Source organism: Curcuma longa, chromosome 12 (genome assembly GCF_044706935.1).
Source record: "Curcuma longa cultivar G26 ecotype Majalengka, Jawa Barat chromosome 12, ITB_CL_G26_1.1, whole genome shotgun sequence".
In the NCBI taxonomy this organism is placed as follows: domain Eukaryota; kingdom Viridiplantae; phylum Streptophyta; class Magnoliopsida; order Zingiberales; family Zingiberaceae; genus Curcuma; species Curcuma longa.
Window position 1 is genome coordinate 7,948,821 of NC_133872.1, and position 17,448 is coordinate 7,966,268.

At 35.8% G+C, this 17,448-nt stretch overlaps 3 protein-coding genes across 4 annotated transcripts; all 3 read left to right on the forward strand.

Annotated features, from left to right (window-relative positions):
• Positions 1-2,538: 2,538 nt before the first annotated feature.
• LOC141843369 (aquaporin TIP4-4-like) lies at positions 2,539-4,302 on the forward strand. Its single transcript, XM_074731448.1, has 3 exons — positions 2,539-2,665; positions 2,762-3,006; positions 3,818-4,302. The coding sequence occupies exons 1-3, from the start codon at positions 2,539-2,541 to the stop codon at positions 4,196-4,198; spliced, it is 753 nt and encodes a 250-aa protein (XP_074587549.1). The 3' UTR covers positions 4,199-4,302.
• A 1,288-nt stretch (positions 4,303-5,590) lies between these two features.
• On the forward strand, positions 5,591-9,445 carry LOC141843133 (GDSL esterase/lipase At4g10955-like). Of its 2 annotated transcripts, XM_074731169.1 has the most exons (4): positions 5,822-5,948; positions 6,942-7,035; positions 7,336-7,444; positions 8,257-9,445. In XM_074731169.1, exons 3-4 carry the CDS (start codon positions 7,383-7,385, stop codon positions 9,221-9,223), a joined length of 1,029 nt encoding a protein of 342 aa, XP_074587270.1. In that variant the 5' UTR covers positions 5,822-5,948; positions 6,942-7,035; positions 7,336-7,382; the 3' UTR covers positions 9,224-9,445. The 2 variants fall into 2 exon arrangements, with proteins under 2 accessions (XP_074587269.1, XP_074587270.1); XM_074731168.1 differs by lacking the exon at positions 6,942-7,035 and having other exon boundaries at positions 5,591-5,948.
• Positions 9,446-10,970: 1,525 nt separating this feature from the next.
• LOC141843298 (beta-amylase 3, chloroplastic-like) lies at positions 10,971-16,362 on the forward strand. Its single transcript, XM_074731361.1, has 4 exons — positions 10,971-11,582; positions 15,117-15,327; positions 15,400-15,516; positions 15,616-16,362. The coding sequence occupies exons 1-4, from the start codon at positions 11,002-11,004 to the stop codon at positions 16,360-16,362; spliced, it is 1,656 nt and encodes a 551-aa protein (XP_074587462.1). The 5' UTR covers positions 10,971-11,001.
• The last annotated feature ends 1,086 nt before the right edge of the window (positions 16,363-17,448 follow it).

Below are 17,448 nucleotides of genomic sequence, written 5' to 3' on the forward strand. Positions count from 1 at the left end.
TCATTTTAACCTCATGATCTTTTCTATGTGCTTTAGATGTGGGACTATGTTTGCACCCTTGCAACCCAACAATCCCCTCCTCAAACAAAGGACCACAGACCTCCCTCAACGTCGTTTTTTGATGTCTGAATCCTTGACCCACCAAGACTTTTTGTCCCTCGGTCCACCCGACTTACTAGGACTTCCCACCTAGCCGCAACTAGGATTTTTTGCCCCTCGGTCCACCCGACCTACTAGGACTTTCCACCTAGTCGCAACTAGGATTTTTTGCCCCTCGGTCCACCCGACCTACTAGGACTTTCCACCTAGTCGCAACTAGAACTTTTTGCCCCTCGGTCCACCCAACCTACTAGGACTTCCCACCTAGCCACAACTAGGACTTTTTGCCCCTCGGTCCATCCAACCTACTAGGACTTTCCACCTAGTCGCAACTAGAACTTTTTGCCCCTCGGTCCACCCAACCTACTAGGACTTCCCACCTAGTCACAACTAGAACTTTTTGCCTCTCGGTCCACCCGATCTAATAGGACTTCTCATCTAGTGTCTGGTCCTTTTGGTTCAGCCACGGGAGCACTCACTTCCTTTGTTTTAAGGTTCAAACCACATGGTTAGATCTGGATCATGGCTCATCCGGCGGTTAGTCCGGTGAATAGCGGTCTCGCTCTGATACCACTTGTTAGAACGGATGGAATTAAAATATCTTCACAATGGTATGATATTGTCCATTTTGGGCCTAAGCCCTCATGATTTTGTTCTTGTGCTCTTCCCAAAATACCTCATGTCAATGGAGATACTTTTCATCCTTTTAACACCATAATCTTTTTTATGTGCTTTATATGTGGGACTATGTTTGCACCCTTGCAAATCAATAAATTTTTTTAGCAAACAAATTATAATTTTTTTTCTTATTTTGAATTCCATTGGTGAGTAGGGAGAAGTGTTATCACCGTTATATTGATTAAGCCCATCTAGTCACTAATAGCCAAGAGCTTTCTTCCCCTCCTCATGATGTCTCTTTTACCAACCAACCATATAGCAACATGTCTGTACATGACTAGTGATATAAACAAAACATGGTTCCTCACCACTTACATATCTTTGCAAGAATTTTTTAAAAAATAATTAATAACAAAAAGTCGAATTCATATATAATCAGTAGCTCCACACGATCACCCCCACAACTATTTATAAGGAGATAAATTAAAAAATTTTAATTGACCCTTGTTTATTATAACAATATATATCTCGCAGTAGCCAACTCAATTCTATCCGAGAGTAAACAAAATACTTTTGAATGAAGTCATATATAATTGAAGGGAGAGAAAGAGGCCATGATGCAAAGCTCACCATCTAACTTCCTTAGCTCAATCTTGCAAGCTGAAAATGATATGCACCAAAAAGTTTTCTTGTCCTTTTATAAGCTTTGTAGTGGTTGACAAAGAGGCAGACACCACCCACCTATCTTATGCCTCTTCAATAATATACATGAGCACTTTATATATTAATGTGTATGATTTTAGGTCATGCATTGTGTAAGCCATTTTTTTTTGATTGAAAGGAATATGAAAAAGCATATGAGTTCCAAGTATTTGATTCATAGGCTCTCTATCTTGTCTACTTCCATTAGGTGATGGTGGCAACCAAAAGGAAATTTTATAATTAAGCTTTTGTTAGTTTGCTATCGCTTGTTCTACCAATGCTTTTATTTGTGTGTTGGTTTTGAGAAGGATTTCAACTCAAAACCATGACCATTTTTTTATTGTGTCTAGTCCCACATCAAGAAATAAGATCAAAATTCACTGATGTATTAAAGAAACTTTGAATATGATTAAGCTCAGGAGAGTTTCAAGAATACATAAATCTTATTTTGGAATGAATAGAATGGACCTAAGTCCTTCAGTAATTTTGTGTCAAAACTATATGTCTAATTTTTTTAAGAAACTCATAGGAGTCTAAATATGTCGGAAACTAAGGTTGATGAGTATTGTCATATTCATAAGAGTCCTAGGAATATATATAGATCTTGATTTAAAGTGAACCTGATAAATTTAAGACCATCAGTGAAAATTGGTTGAATAATGTTTAATTTTAGTGAAATTGATCATATCTAAACTTATGAATTAGGAACGTCTCAGGAATACAAAGGTACCGGTTTAGAGCGGATTTGATAGGGTTAAATGCATCAATGAATATGTCACAAAACTATTCAAGATTAATGGGCATGATTATACTCTGAAAAGCCCTTAGAATGCATAAAACATAGTTTTAAGTGAATACTCAGTCCTAGTCAGACATAATGCTATGAAAAGGATTATAATGGAGCTCAAGAAAGATTTAATGGTGCTCGAGAAAGATGCACCCACTCGGAAAAATCTAAAAAAAATTCTTATATATATATATATATATTATTTTTTATAAAAAATGAATTAAATTCTTTCCCCAAATTTTAATATTGTAAAAACTATCTTAGCCTTTCTCTTCCGGACTCGCCTTGTGGCTATAAAATGAAGCCCACGCAGTCACCACTCTCCATTAACCATGGCCAAGATCGCTTTAGGAGACCACCAGGAGGCGGTGGAGCCGGGAACCATCCGCGCCGTGCTCGCCGAGGTCGTCCTCACCTTCCTCTTCGTCTTCGCCGGCGTCGGCGCAGCAATGACCGCCGGTGAACGCAACTCGCCGACCACCCAGCTGCCTCCTCCTCTCAAAATCAATTAACTAATTAATTAAAACTACGATGTTGTTTATTTTCTACGAGCAGAGAAGACGGCGGGAGGGGAGTCGATCATGGGGCTGACGGCGGTGGCGGTGGCGCACGCTCTGGTGGTGGCCGTGATGATCTCGGCGGGACTGCATATCTCCGGTGGCCACCTGAACCCGGCGGTGACCCTGGGGCTGGCGCTGGGGGGCAACATCATCGTCGTCCGGTCGGCGCTTTACGTGGCGGCGCAGCTGCTCGGCTCCACCGTCGCCTGCTTCCTCCTCAAATACCTCACCGGCGGACTAGTAATATATTCTTTCAATTTATCCTATTTATTTTCCCTAAAAAAAAAATCTATTTTATCTATCTATAAATAAATTAATTAATTAATAGTTTGTTTGAGAAGTAAAAAAGAAGCTTTTTATTATTAGCATCCATTTTTAAAAAATAATAATAATAAAAGGACATCCTATATTTTAAAAATAGTTTTCTAAAATATTTTGTTGTAGAGATCAAAATTATTTTATTAAAATTATTCTAATAATATTTAAATCATTTTAATTAATATTTAAATAATTTTGATCATAATTATTTATTAATTTTAAGCATATTATAATAATAAGTATTTTCACTATGAGCAATGATATGAAAAATGTAGCATGAAACTCAACATGACACACTCCATACAGTGGAGCTCACATCTATGCAATTGAATGTGTCATGTTAGATTTAATGCTACATTTTTCATGTAACATATCATTTTTCTTTCACTATTGCTCCCAGTGTTACAGATGATGAAATATTTTCGTACGTAGTTAATTAGATATTTACGAATTGATTCTTAATTATGATATACTATGGATTAATTTTTTCTAATAAAAAATAATTCTAGAATACTGATTGTTTGTGAAGTGACGCGCTATTCACACTTCTCAATTTACTCTAATAATCGATAATCATATTCGAAAAACAACATAGATAAATCAATACCTTTACTATTTCTTGACTTTGTGTTTCACTTCAATTTATTAATAAATTAATTATTTTTATGATATATAAAAATACTATAATATTTTTAAATATAATTTTTTAAACATAAATGTCATTATAATTTAGGATCCACCAGTCCACACTTTGGCTACCGGAATAGGTGCTCTCCAAGGAGTGATCATGGAGATAGTCCTCACTTTCTCTCTTCTCTTCTCGGTCTACGGCACCATGGTGGATCCTAAGAAGGTCATCCCGGTCGGACTCGGGCCCTTGCTGGTGGGTTTGGTGGTCGGAGCTAACGTTCTCGCCGGTGGTCAATTTTCGGGTGCGTCAATGAACCCGGCCCGGTCGTTTGGACCAGCCGTGGCTAGTTGGAATTGGACAGACCATTGGATTTATTGGGTCGGGCCGCTCGTCGGCGGCGGCCTCGCCGGGATCTTCTACGACCAAGTGTTCATGGTAACGTTGACTCATGTGCCTCTTGCAAGACACTCTGATGATTTCTGAAGAGCTGAATTAGTGAAGGTTTGAGATGAAATGCTTAATTAGTTACTAATGTGAATAAATGACGCTCTAATTTGAATAAAATTGCAAATTTTAATTTTGAAAAATATATTTATTCCAAGAAACTCTTATATAAAAAATATATTTTTATTATACATAATGCACTCTTATATAAAAAATATTCATCAAAAATATTTCAATTTAATTAAAAAATTATTTTAAATTAATTAAAATAAATTAATAATATTGTAACAGTTTGATCATAGTTGTTATAACTCATAATAATTATTGACAATAGTTGCTATAGTAATTTTGGAGTATTTTGATCTGAATAGATTTATTTTAACGCACTGTAATTTATAACCGAGCTTAAAATAAAGATATTTTTAGAATAAAAATATAATAAAATATTATTTTAATATTAAAAAACCTTTTATGAAAATAATAATAAAGATTATTCTTTTTTATAGGGCAAAAAACACATCTTTTATTTGTTAAAACAAGATGACATTCCACGTTGAATTTTTCTCAAATGAACATCTCACCTACCTATATAATTATCAAATTATTCCTTATTATTATCTCTCTTTTATATTTTCTACTTAAATCCTGAATCGAACATGTATTGTAGCATTTACAAACCCATAACTACTACACGGTGTACTAACTATAGTTTCATAGCAGCTATATAATTGTAGCAGCTACGAAATTGTATCTACTATAACGTAAATATTAGATAAATTTTGAGACGTCATAATTTTAACTTATATATGTTAAATTATGAGATGCATAATATATTAAATCGAAGTTTATTTAAAGATCTATATTTTTTATCGAATGTGACTCATAACGATCCAATTTTAGATTAAAAAAATCATTTAAAGTCTTTTTTAAAGTTCTGAAAAATTTCAATCTTCTTTATTAAAGTTATTTTCCACATTATAGTAGCTACAAAATCGTAGTTGCTACAACTGTAAATCATAATTGTTTTAATTGTAATAACTACTAAACCATAACTGACAATACTTGTGAAACCGTAACTATTACAATTATTGTAATTATAGTTGTTATAAATGTTGTATCAATTACGATTTCATAATTATTATGATGCATTCGATTAATTTAACATTTAGGTACTAGATATAAGTGAGATAAAAATGAAAATAACACGAAGTCGAGCAATATCCTCCGTGATCAATTATAGTTTTTTGATTTATTTTCTCAAAAAAAATGATCGTGGAATTGATCGTGTGGGACTGCTGAAGTGATAGATTTTATCTTTTATAGAAGATAAAAATAAAAATAATATTAAAGGATAGGACGCCCTTTCTATTTTCTCCACTTTTCCTTTAAATTTCCTGTTGCGTACAAGGACAGCGAGAGGGTTGGCATCTTCTCCCATCGCCCGTTCCTCTTCTGTTCAAAGAGCTCTCATTTACATCTCACGCCAAGGAAGGAAAGGTTCGATCTTCTTCTTCCCTTTTCAAACATTCTCATCTTCCGTAACGGATCCTTTAGGTCTCGTGCCCTAACTCAGAAGGTTCAAATACCTCTGAGGATTTCCTCCACTCGTTATATTTTTGTTTTTGACTTTTTTTTTTTTTTTTTGATGATCTTTGAGATAGACGGTCTTTCCTGATTCACCTACCGGCTAAATCCTGAGCACAACACCCTCAGAGGCCGATCTCCGAGATCAGATTGTTGGATTTTGATTGGGAGGATGGTGGATTCAGCGTATTATTGTACCTAATTGGTATTCCTTTAAGCCTTCTGTTAATTATTCACTTTGATTGCCTTTATGTTTGCTCAGATCCTTTCTACAATTAGGTCAAATGCTTGCATTTTTAATTTCTGTTTGCAACAATAACATATTTTTAGTTCACATATAGAAAAGCTTACAAATTTTGTAGCTGATCTAAAAACTACAACTACAGTGTTTAGGGTTGAACTTAAACATGTTACTTATTGTTGTCTTCTTTTGCAACCTTATCTTAGTTTTCAATAGAGTTGTCAAACGGGCTAACCCATGGTGAGGCGATCCAACCCATCAGAAATCCGTCATATGACGGGGCGGGACGGATCGGTTCACCAACTTAGTGGATTAGGAAAATCTCCAATCCAACCCAACCCACGGGTTTGTCAAAAAATAAAAAAAAAAAGAAAATATTGAAAAATTTAAGTTTGAATTACAGTTTAAATTGGTCAAGTTGAAATGTTTAAGTTTGGATTGCGGTTTAGACGGGTCAAATCACTAGTCCATTGAATTTTCTACTTTAATTTTAAATTTTGAAAAAAAATAAGTTTTCTCAACCTGCGGACCAACCCAAACCCACCACGGGCCAACCGACGTGGGTCGCGGGCCTAGGCAGGTCAGCCCACTTGCACCCATCTTAAAATGGATTGATAAAATTTTAACTCAACCCAGCTAAATTGTTTGGCTGGATAGGCCAACCCGACGAGCCCAATCCAAATTGACGACTCTAGTTTTCAGCATCTAGTAATGGTAGTAATGATATCGAAGACTTATCATACTAAGTGTTATGATCACAATTATCATAATTCTTATTGTTTCTATAATACCATATTTGTTGTGGTATTTTTCATATACCTCTTAGATAAGTTGGTAGTAATAATATCATACAATGATTTTCTTTCTCTATTTTTTCGTATACCGCTTAGTAATCTTGTATTGTTCCTTATTGTTGTATTTATTGTATACTTATATGTTTATCTTCTTGTTCACAAGTTAGTTGTAAGAGGTTTCTCTACTTCCAAAAGCAATCCGTGAAGGCGAAAGTGTAAAGGAATTCTAGGAGTGACACACCAACGAATTATAGGCCGTAGGTTTCAAACCACATAAAGGATAAATATTTGCTTGTTTGTCTTTCGTGTTTGTATTGGATATATCCGTTGCATACTAACTCTATTATAGACACGAGGAAACAAATCGAAGTGATTGGCTATTCACCTCCCCCTCTAGCTTTACTATCGATCTAACAAAATGTTTTTACATTTTTGCATCCAAACTATAGCGCTCTTTTGTAAGCAATGGTCGGAACTACTACACTAGTAGAAAGAGCCCTTACAAAAACAGTTCGGATGTTTCACTAACTTAATACTTGTTTCCTATTTTGCTTTAGTGCCATATTGCTGATCATCAAGGAAAGAGCTGACAAAATTCTCCACAATGGCTATGGAAAAAGATATATTTGAAGTAGTGGGACCAGTACATCTTACCTCTATAGATTGGTAACTACGATTTTATTTCATTTTTCTTTACGATTATATTTCAAGATTCTCACATATTCTAAATATTCGAGGAAGAAATAATTATTGATTTATTATTTTATTCATAGAAATTAGTACTTGTTTTATTATTGTATGCTTGTTACTCCTAATTAGCACTTGTTTATTATTGTATTCACTGCAAATGCTTAAATGCATACGATAATGAACTAATGAACATTCATGTATTAGAGTATCTAAAATTTAGGTAGATGATCTTCTATTTAATACATGTTATAGCGGTGTCTAGTGATGATTTGTTGGTTAAATCTATAAATACTCTCAGTTTTCATGATAAATTGTGTTCTTAAATTGTTAACTCAATTACATTTGCTTCAACTTTGCACATGTGTTTTGGAGATATGAGGTTCACCATGTGATGCCTAGTTTTTAAACTACTTGAGTTATATACCAACATTCTAGTATTTTTCTTAATCATTCGTTGCATTCTTATTTAATGGTAGAATATCGTCAAAAGGGCGCCCCTCTTTCAAAATTTATAAAAACGACGCTCCACCCATAATTTGATTCCCAAAATACTCTTCTGTATTACATCTTGGAGCAACTTTGACCAAAGCTACATCATCTTAGAACAACTTTGACTAAAATTGCTCTAAGGTGGTGCAACTTTGCTCAAAGCCGCTCGCACCCTTAAAACGGTGTATCTCTAAGGTGGAGCAGAGGACATTTTTTTGACGATATGGATAATTAGGGGCGCTCTTTTGACTTTTTGCATTATTTAATTTACTTTGAGTTGAAAACTAATCATTATACAGGAATTGCTTGCACCATCGGAGATCAGTCATTGCGTGTTTGGTACAAGGTGCCTACATCTTAGAGCTTGACAGGCAATACGATCGCAAAGGCCATGAGGCTATTGCACCTCCTTGGTGGGAGTCATTTGGTTTTGAACTAATCCGAACACTTATTGACGATGTTGATTCTTCAATATTTGGCGCCATTTACAAATATAAACCTCCTGCCTCCAAAGATTCCTCAGTCGAAGATGCTCCTAAATTTGTCATCGCGTTCAGAGGTACAGTACGTCGGAAGGAATCTCTATCTCGAGATGGCTTGTTAGACCTGAACATCATAAAGAATGGCCTTCACGAGACATCCCGTTACACAATTGCTATGCAAGCCGTTCGAAATGTAGTCTCTACTGCCAGGAGTTCCAATATATGGTTAACTGGCCACTCTCTGGGATCTGCCATTGCAATACTAATCGGCAAGAACATGGCTAAGTTGGGGATGCTTCTTGAAACCTTTCTTTTCAATCCACCCTTTGTCTCAGCTCCGATCGAGAGCATCAAAGACAAAACCATAAAGAAAGGAATCCGAATCGCAGGCAGTTTGATCACAGCTGGGCTTTCCATTGCCTTGAAAGACAAACTCGAAGAATCTTCACCGAAAGACTCCTTTGCCATTCTCGCAACATGGATGCCACATCTCTTTGTGAATCCAAGTGATTATATCTGCTCTGAGTACATCGGCTATTTTGAGCACCGGACTTACATGAACAAGCTTGGATACGGGAATATCGAGAAGCTCGCGACCCAGAATTCCATCGGGTGCCTATTTGTAAGCGCATTCGGAAAGGACTCTGACCCCTTGCACCTCCTTCCATCCGCAAATCTGACAGTAAATCTGAGTCATTCCCCAGACTTTGCAGCTGCTCATGCCATACACCAGTGGTGGATGCCTGATCAACATTTGCAATCCAAACAATATCAATTTAGTTAGAATTTTGCCTGTTCTTGTTCTTGTTCAAGATGATGATTGATCTCGGTATGATTCTTTTATCCGGTGCCATGCCGCGATAAATAAATGCCAACTTGCTTATGTTTTCAGTAATCTAACTCTTTAATTCTGTCTGTGTATATACTAAATGCATTCAACATGGAGTGTTCTGTTGTTATGAAAAGTGAGAAGATCAAGTTGTAATATGACTTCATCTTTTGTAGCTTATGATGTAAAGATTGTGAAGTATGATTGATCGACTTTATCATTCTCAATGAATGAATTGTCTTACTTTGTTCAGCAAATCCTTCTCAATTGTTTTTTTCTTTGATCGACCATTGATTATTCATTGTTCATCCAAAAGCTGAAGTCGTGTAAATTATAAGAAAAATGATATATTACATGAAAACATAATATGAAAATGTAATATGACACACTACACTTGGATGTAGGATCCTTTATTTGGAGGAAAATTTTTATAAATAGTGTATCATGTTGCATTTTCATATTGTGTTTTCATATAGTATGTCATTGCTCAAATTATAAACATGGCCCTGTGGACCTTGTAGCTTGATATAAAGATTGTGATTAGTATGATTAAAATCGAATCAAATTAATTGAAATTGAATGAATCAAATTATTTTGAATTAACAAATCCTTCTCAATTGTGTGTGCTTAGGATTGATTAAAATTAAATCAGATTAATCAAAATTGAATAAATTAAATTATTTTGAATTAATTGAATTTATCAAATTTTTAAATAAAAATTAAATAAATCAAATTGATAAAATATTAATTAATTTGATTAAAATCTAAATTAAGTGAAATAATTAAAATTTTTAAATATTATAAAAGATTTATCGATTAATTAAGAATTTATGTATTATTTTTTATTTTAATTTATTTGATTTATTTAATTTAATTTTGAATTTAAAATTAAAATTGATTGGAATTAATAATATAATTGTTTTTTTAAATTAAAATTTTAAAATAATTAAATCAAATTTTTAAATTCAATCGATTCAATCAATTTATTTGATTTAATTGAATTTTTATTTACTCCTACGAGTACTTGTGCAATTTGACATCTAAGTTCATTACATAGCTAATATATATTTTTTAATTTTAATAAAAATTATTTAAAGTAGTTTTAACTTGAAATTTATATATTATAATACTTTTAGCTAAAACTATTACAATAATAATATTTATGTTTTTTTAAAAAAATGATGAAAATACTCTTTTAACAAAAAAAAAAAGCATAATTTCAAAAATCTAAAAATTTAATTTAAAATATTTTACAAATTAAAATGAGTGCACATAAAAATTGACTCTCATAGCATTCTACATCAGAAAAAGATAGATGACGACGGATTGAAAATCTTTCTCGATGCCTTTAATTCTATCAAGAACGAGGAAGATCTTTTATTAAAAACAACAAAAATTATTAATTCCAACCCACAAATTCAATTATTTATTTTTGGTTAAATATTTTTTTAAACTTTTCCTTAATTAAATTTGCAGAGTTTCCATAATTATCCGGAAACGACGTGGCCGATTCAAAAGGATCGACCACAGAAATAGAAATCGGCCAAAAATAGAAGCAAAATAATTAGTGAGTAAATTTTGAAATTCATTTGGAAAGATAAACAACATAATAAGCGTGTGAGCTGACGAAAATGTATACATACCTATAAAAAAGCAGTCGCATATAAATAAATTTCTAGGTGCTTGGCCAGGGGCCGGGCAAGGGTCGAAGCCAGAGCTCGAAACCGCCTCCAATGGCCGCGATCTCCGCTTCGCCGCCGCCGCCGTGGGGCGTCGCGTGCGGGGTCTACGCCGGCCGCCCCCGAGCTTCCTCCACCCTAGAGGTCTCGCCGCGCCTCTGCTTGTTTTCCGGCCAGCGCCTGCTCTCCCCTCTCCGCCTCGTCTCCTCGCGGCTCCACTCCTTGAAGCCCTCCTCGTCCGGCGCCAACGAGTCCCTCGAGGGATCGTCCTCGTCGTCGTCGTCCTCGTCGTCGTCCGGGGGAGGGGAATACGAAGTACAGTACGCGCACCCCCCTCACCCTCGATCCGGCCAGGGGGCGCCGGTGTTCGTCACGCTCCCGCACGACGCCGTCGGGCTGTCGGGGAAGATGGCACGCAAGAAGACGATGTGGGCGTCGCTCCTCGCGCTCGCGTCGGCAGGGGTTGAGGGGGTCGTTCTGGAGTGCTGGTGGGGGATCGTGGAGAGGGAAGCCCCGCGAGTGTACGACTGGGGCGGCTACATGGATCTGGTGACTTTGGCGAATAATTGCGGTCTCAAAGTTCGGGCGATCATGGCTTTTCACCAGCGGGGGACGGGGCCTGGAGATCCTGGCTGGTCTTTCTCTTCTTATCCTCGCTTATTGAATTTCTTATTTCACCTTTTGATACTTTCTACTTTATGCTTTCTCAGAATTATGGCATACTTCTTGATTTAAGAGAAACGTGTATATTGGATTGATTGTTATTTTCAAGATTAGGTGTATCTAATTCTAAATCGTCACAGTATCAGAAACCTGAAACTTAGTGCTTCCAGTTCTTCTTCGTGACCACAATTCCCTTTAATGTGTGAATTCCACATCAAGCTTCCTTCTATATACTTTCTGAAAATGGAATCCCACTCTATATTAATGAATGAATTCAAGATGGTTGTCATCTCACTTTAAGTATCACTATTAGGTGTTTACCAGAGCAAATGGGCTATAGGTTGAAACTTATTTGATGTGGTGGAGGCAAAGTAATTGAACAGTGTTTACCTTGTTCTTTAATTCTGTGGTTTTGACACTAATTGAACCCCAATTTGGAAGTTATGGACTAATTGAGAGAATAATGTCCAGGTCCTAGATATGCTACATCTCTTCTGACTTAATCATTTTGGCTTTATGTTTAGTTATCAATTAAGTAGGCTACTGCTACTCATTTTCGCATTAGGTCTGCATACCTACTCCCCAACTTGCTAAGGGCATACTATAGGAAGGGGCACCTTTGATGGTGAGACCACCATTGGGTGTGTTGAGAGTTGCCGATTTTGGAAAATTAGAACATAAGCAGGGGATGATATTTCAATTTAAATTTTATTGGATGAGTGATGGGGTTATTAAGCTTAGACTAGCCTGTCACCATTAACTTTAAAGTATTACTTCTGTTACAAGTTTTCCTGACAAATTATGAATTGTTTTTACTATCAAGCTAAGGAACTAGTTCCCTCATAATTTTGGATTGTGTGTAATAACAATGTTACTCACCAGTGTCAGTTTCTTGCCTGCTGTTTTGGAGGTGAAGAATGTTCCTTCATTTATGTTGAGATATAACTCACAGCGTCAGGTTGTTCCATGAAGTTACATTTCCAATGTAATGACCTGGATATTATGACTTTCATACCCAATATGTCATTGATGATTGATAGTCCTGAACCTTTTTCACTTGGATCATATAGTAATAGTTGTCTGATTGTCAATGTATATTAACATTTTTATCATGAATGAAACTTTGAGTTAGCAGATCTAGGTTAAAATTGGGCAACCAACTTGGTAAGTAACTATCAAGATTTTCATGGATCATGTAGTAACATAGGAGTTTGATTCTCCACTTATGTGTCTGTGTAAAATGCTTCTTACTGTAGATAAATCTCAATAGGAGCATGATAACTCTAATATATCCAATAAAAGGACAAACCTCACTAATTATTTATGAAGATCCTAAACTTTCATTATTTTCATGTCCATGTAAAGCAAGAAAAGATATTGTTCATTATTCAGTGGTTGATAAATCAAAATAAATGAATCAAATTCTCTAAGACATCCAAGATCTACATGGAGGGGTGCCTTATTGGCTAGTGGATTCTGCTCAAAATTCATCTGATACATTGATTGTAAAAGAAAATTCCTAATTAACATGGCTTAAAGTATGGTTGAATGATGTAACGAACGATTGCACGTGGTATAGAATATTATCACGCTATGATTTTACATGGGAACTCTCCACAGAATTTGCATAAAAAGATATGCTATATAAAGTAATACCATAATATTGGATTCTGCTCAAAATTCATTTGATACATTGATTGTAAAAGAAAATTCCCAATTAACATGGTTTAAAGTATGGTTGAATGATGTAACAAACGATTGCACCTGGTATAGAATATTATCACACTATGATTTTACATGGGAACTCCATAGAATTTGCATCAAAAGAAATACTATATAAAATAATACCAGAATATTGTTTTAATAGTTAAAGGCCACCTAGTACTTCTATTGAATCCCTTTGAAATATAATGAAATCTAACTCGCATTTACATCCAACTTCAACAACGAACATTTGTGCATGTCTACTTCAAGGATACTCTCTTGAAGGATGTGTATCTACGCCATCTACTCCAGTTCTTTATATCTTGTGCACCCACCCTTTATCATATAAATCTATTTTTTAAATCTTGTGCGTCCCTTTCTCCCAAACTCATGTACACACTTCCTTAATGAGACCGTGAAAACACCTGTCATGAATGTACCATAAGAGAACTTGTACAAAAGTTTTGGCCAGTTAGGTTTGCACATAGGTTTTCATTGTTTTGAACCACCCAACCAATGGTTGCCTAGTAGACTATTCATAGTACATTCGGCTAAGAAGATCTTGGTTCAGTTCTTGTCAACTTATCTCCAGTTCCATGTGTTCATCAACATTGCATTTTTTTTTTAATTATACATTTGCAGAAGAAGAAGGGGAGCCTTAGCGTAATGGTAAAGTTGTTGCTGTGTGATCTTGTGGTCACGAGTTTTAGTTGCGAAAACAACCTCTTGCAATGTAGGGTAAGGTTGTGTACAATAGACTCAATGTGGTTCGATCCTTCCTCGGAACCTTACATTGGTGGAAGCTTCGTGTACCGAGCTGTCATTTTATACATGTCCTTTTATACATTTGTAGGAGAAACTAAACAAAGTAATGATAGTTGGCTTGTCAGTTGTGATTTCAGCCATGTTTTAGTTAGTTGAATCAAAATGTTTTCATGCATTTATTTGAGTTTTTAACTAAATTGGGTGTTAGATTGGTTCTATGAGATTAGCCTGGTTTTAAAATATTGCATACAACCAAGTAGAAACTTGGTATGGTGTCTTCTCATTTAGTCGTATTATGTGGTCGAATACAACTTGGTACAAACTCAATACTACATTGACTTTTCATTCTACCAAGTTTTTTATGGTTGTGATTTCTTCATTAAATCAAGATATTAGTTTTCTTAGGTCAAGATTGGGAGTAAGATATAGATTTTTCAGTATATTTTGGACCTCAACAATCACTTAAGTAGGAGGTTATTAATCATGGTTTCCATTAACTTATGGAACTATGGTTTTATTACTAATAAATTGAGATTTGCTTATCAAAAGTCATGGGTTTAGGAGATTATTAGTTGAGAGGAGTAGCAACTAACAGGATGATTCTGTTTGATGCTGAGCTAATCTTCACTAAACATGTAACATTCTGATTGATGGTTTACATGCCTACTGTCGATTGATTTACTAAACATTTCCTGATTAAAATTTTCCACACAAAATAAAGACAATTGAACAACAATCTAGGTTTCCTTGTTCTTTCGGAACACACAAGGCAAGGACTCCAGTGCAGTCGAAACAGGGTTAGCACTGCAAACTGATGCATCGTGGAATATTAAGAATAGTAACTAAGTCTTATCCACGCCACAGAACTTTGATATGAGTTGGACAATTGCAGAAATGAATGTTCAATATTTTATTTAGCGAAAGTTGTTTTCAAATGTGTACTTCCAGAAATGAAGGTGGTGATCATTTAGCACAATGGAGCTTTAAAATGGAAGTTGACCTTGCTTTGATTTTAAAGTTGGTTTTCCATTTTACAGGTCACCTCTACCACAATGGGTACTAGAAGAAATGGAAACACAGCCAGATTTGGCTTTCTCAGACAGGTTCGGTAGACGAAATAAGGAGTATCTCTCTTTGGGATGCGATGTTTTACCTGTTTTAAAAGGGCGGTCACCGTTACAAGCTTACTCAGATTTTATGAGGAGTTTCAAAGATACTTTCAGGGATTTTTTAGGAGTTGTAATAACGGTAAGATCTTATCATCGTATTATGGTGTGTTTGTTTCACATCTTATCATTGTAATAACTTTGCTTTTCTTAGGAAGTTCAAGTCGGGATGGGACCTGGAGGCGAACTTCGATATCCTTCTCTTCCTACCGAGAAGTTAACTAACGTAAGTTCTGCAGCTGAGCTAGCAGAGTTTCAGTGTTACGACAAGGTCAGTCGACGATTTAACTTAATGAAACATTTGATTTTTATTACGCGATGGTATAGATATTTGATGTTGTTGTTGTTGCTGCTGTTGTTTCCTTGGCAGTATATGTTGGCATCACTACGAGCTTGTACAGAAAGTGTCGATGCTACTAGTATCAGTGACTTACTACCAAACCCAAAAGATACATCATCCTCTTTTAAAAGTGATGGCTCTTGGAATAATACAAGTTTTAGAACATTGTTTCTGGAGTGGTACTCAGGATTGCTCCTCCTTCACGCGCAGAGATTATGCATGGTGACTGATGCAATCTTCTGGGGCACCAGTGTTAACATCTCCGCGAAGGTCGCCGTCATACACTGGCGATACGAGGACGAAGACACCGCCGCTTGTTCTTCGTTCCCGGCTGAATTCACTATAGGATATTACAACACCTTGATCAGAGATGGGTATCTTCCTATAGCTCGCATGTTTGGTCGATATCGGATCGGATTGTGTTGCACATGTTTTGACATGGGAGATTCAGATCAAAGAGAGAATGAGAAGGGGGGTGGTAGGAGTCCTCCTCCTACTCCCAGTCCAGAAGGATTCCTTAGACGGCTTCTGTATGCTGCTAGGCGATGCAACCTCCCACTGATCGGTGAAAACCTCTTCTCACGTCTTGACGATGTATCCCTCAATCAAGTCATAAAGAATTTTAGGATATATTATGACAGTGCCTATAACTCCTCCTCGTTTTCTTTTAACTATGTTAGAATGGATAGAAATCTCTTTCATCCCCATAACTGGACGCGCTTCTCTAAATTTGTGAAGCGGATGTCAGGTAATTTGATCAAAATTATTTTAATTTAGTCAAATTCACTTCCATTATTATACTAGCTTTGTTCAATTATTTATAATAATTTTAAATAAAATGGTTACATATTATATATATAGAAAATTGATATCTTGCGCGGCTTTCCTCGCGTGACTCGTGCACAACACCTTTGATCCACCACTGTTGTTGCTGCCCTTACTACGTCGTTCGACCATCGCCGGCGGCCGCTTAGCAACGAGGGCAGTGTCGGGATAGTGGTTGGAATTCGGTGGATGATCAGAAATGCGGCCGGTAGTGTCGAGCGTCGGATTTCGGTCAAATCGCGATCAGTTTCTGATCAAATCGTGGTCGGAGATCGGTTGTGATTTCGTCGGAATCCGACGCTCGACACTGCCGGCCAAATCATGATTGGATTTCGGCCAAATTGTGTCCGGAGACCAACCGAGGAAAGACCAGCATGCGACGTCGATCCTTCCTCGATCGGTCTTCGACTGTGATTTAGCCAGAATTTGATCGCGATTTGGTTGGAATCCGGTGCGCGCCACTGTCGGTCGCGTTTTCAATCAAATTCGTCGGATGTCAGTCAAATCGCGATCGGAATTCGCCGTTAGACGCGTCGACAAGTGGCGTGTTGATCGTGCCCGAGGCGACGGACAATGATGGTCAGATGGGGCGGTGGCAACGGCGGTGGATTGAAGGTGTCGCGCAGGATATTAAATTTATATATATATATATATATATATATATATATATATATATAAATTTGTGCTCTTTCTTTCCCCACTAACAAAAGTCATTATATTATAATGAGCAATTTAAGTCAAAATATCTTTATTTTAATATTGTTGTAATAGTTAGTGGTAGTTGTTATAATTTATAGAAGTTATTCAATAATGTGTTTAGGATTTAGAATATTTAGAATTTAGTTTGATTAAAGTAAAATAAATTATTTTTTAATATTGTAGCAGTTATCGAGCAGTATAATTGTTACTCATTTATAATTAAATTTTTAAAATTTTTAATGTAAATTTAAAATATTATATTAAAATATTCTTTATAAGGTTTAAAATATTATTATTAGTTATTTCCATTTGATGTTTGATGCTCAAAATATAATAATA

Bases quoted from the DNA above. Each gene is read 5' to 3' on its own strand.
- LOC141843369 (XM_074731448.1), top strand. From the start codon at position 2,539: ATGGCCAAGATCGCTTTAGGAGACCACCAGGAGGCGGTGGAGCCGGGA. The intron at 2,666-2,761 runs GTGAACGCAACT...TTCTACGAGCAG, and splicing joins CGGCGCAGCAATGACCGCCG to AGAAGACGGCGGGAGGGGAG. The intron at 3,007-3,817 runs GTAATATATTCT...ATTATAATTTAG, and splicing joins AATACCTCACCGGCGGACTA to GATCCACCAGTCCACACTTT.
- LOC141843133 (XM_074731168.1), top strand. From the start codon at position 7,383: ATGGCTATGGAAAAAGATATATTTGAAGTAGTGGGACCAGTACATCTT. The intron at 7,445-8,256 runs GTAACTACGATT...ATCATTATACAG, and splicing joins CATCTTACCTCTATAGATTG to GAATTGCTTGCACCATCGGA.
- LOC141843298 (XM_074731361.1), top strand. From the start codon at position 11,002: ATGGCCGCGATCTCCGCTTCGCCGCCGCCGCCGTGGGGCGTCGCGTGC. The intron at 11,583-15,116 runs GTCTTTCTCTTC...TCCATTTTACAG, and splicing joins GGGCCTGGAGATCCTGGCTG to GTCACCTCTACCACAATGGG. The intron at 15,328-15,399 runs GTAAGATCTTAT...TGCTTTTCTTAG, and splicing joins TTTTAGGAGTTGTAATAACG to GAAGTTCAAGTCGGGATGGG.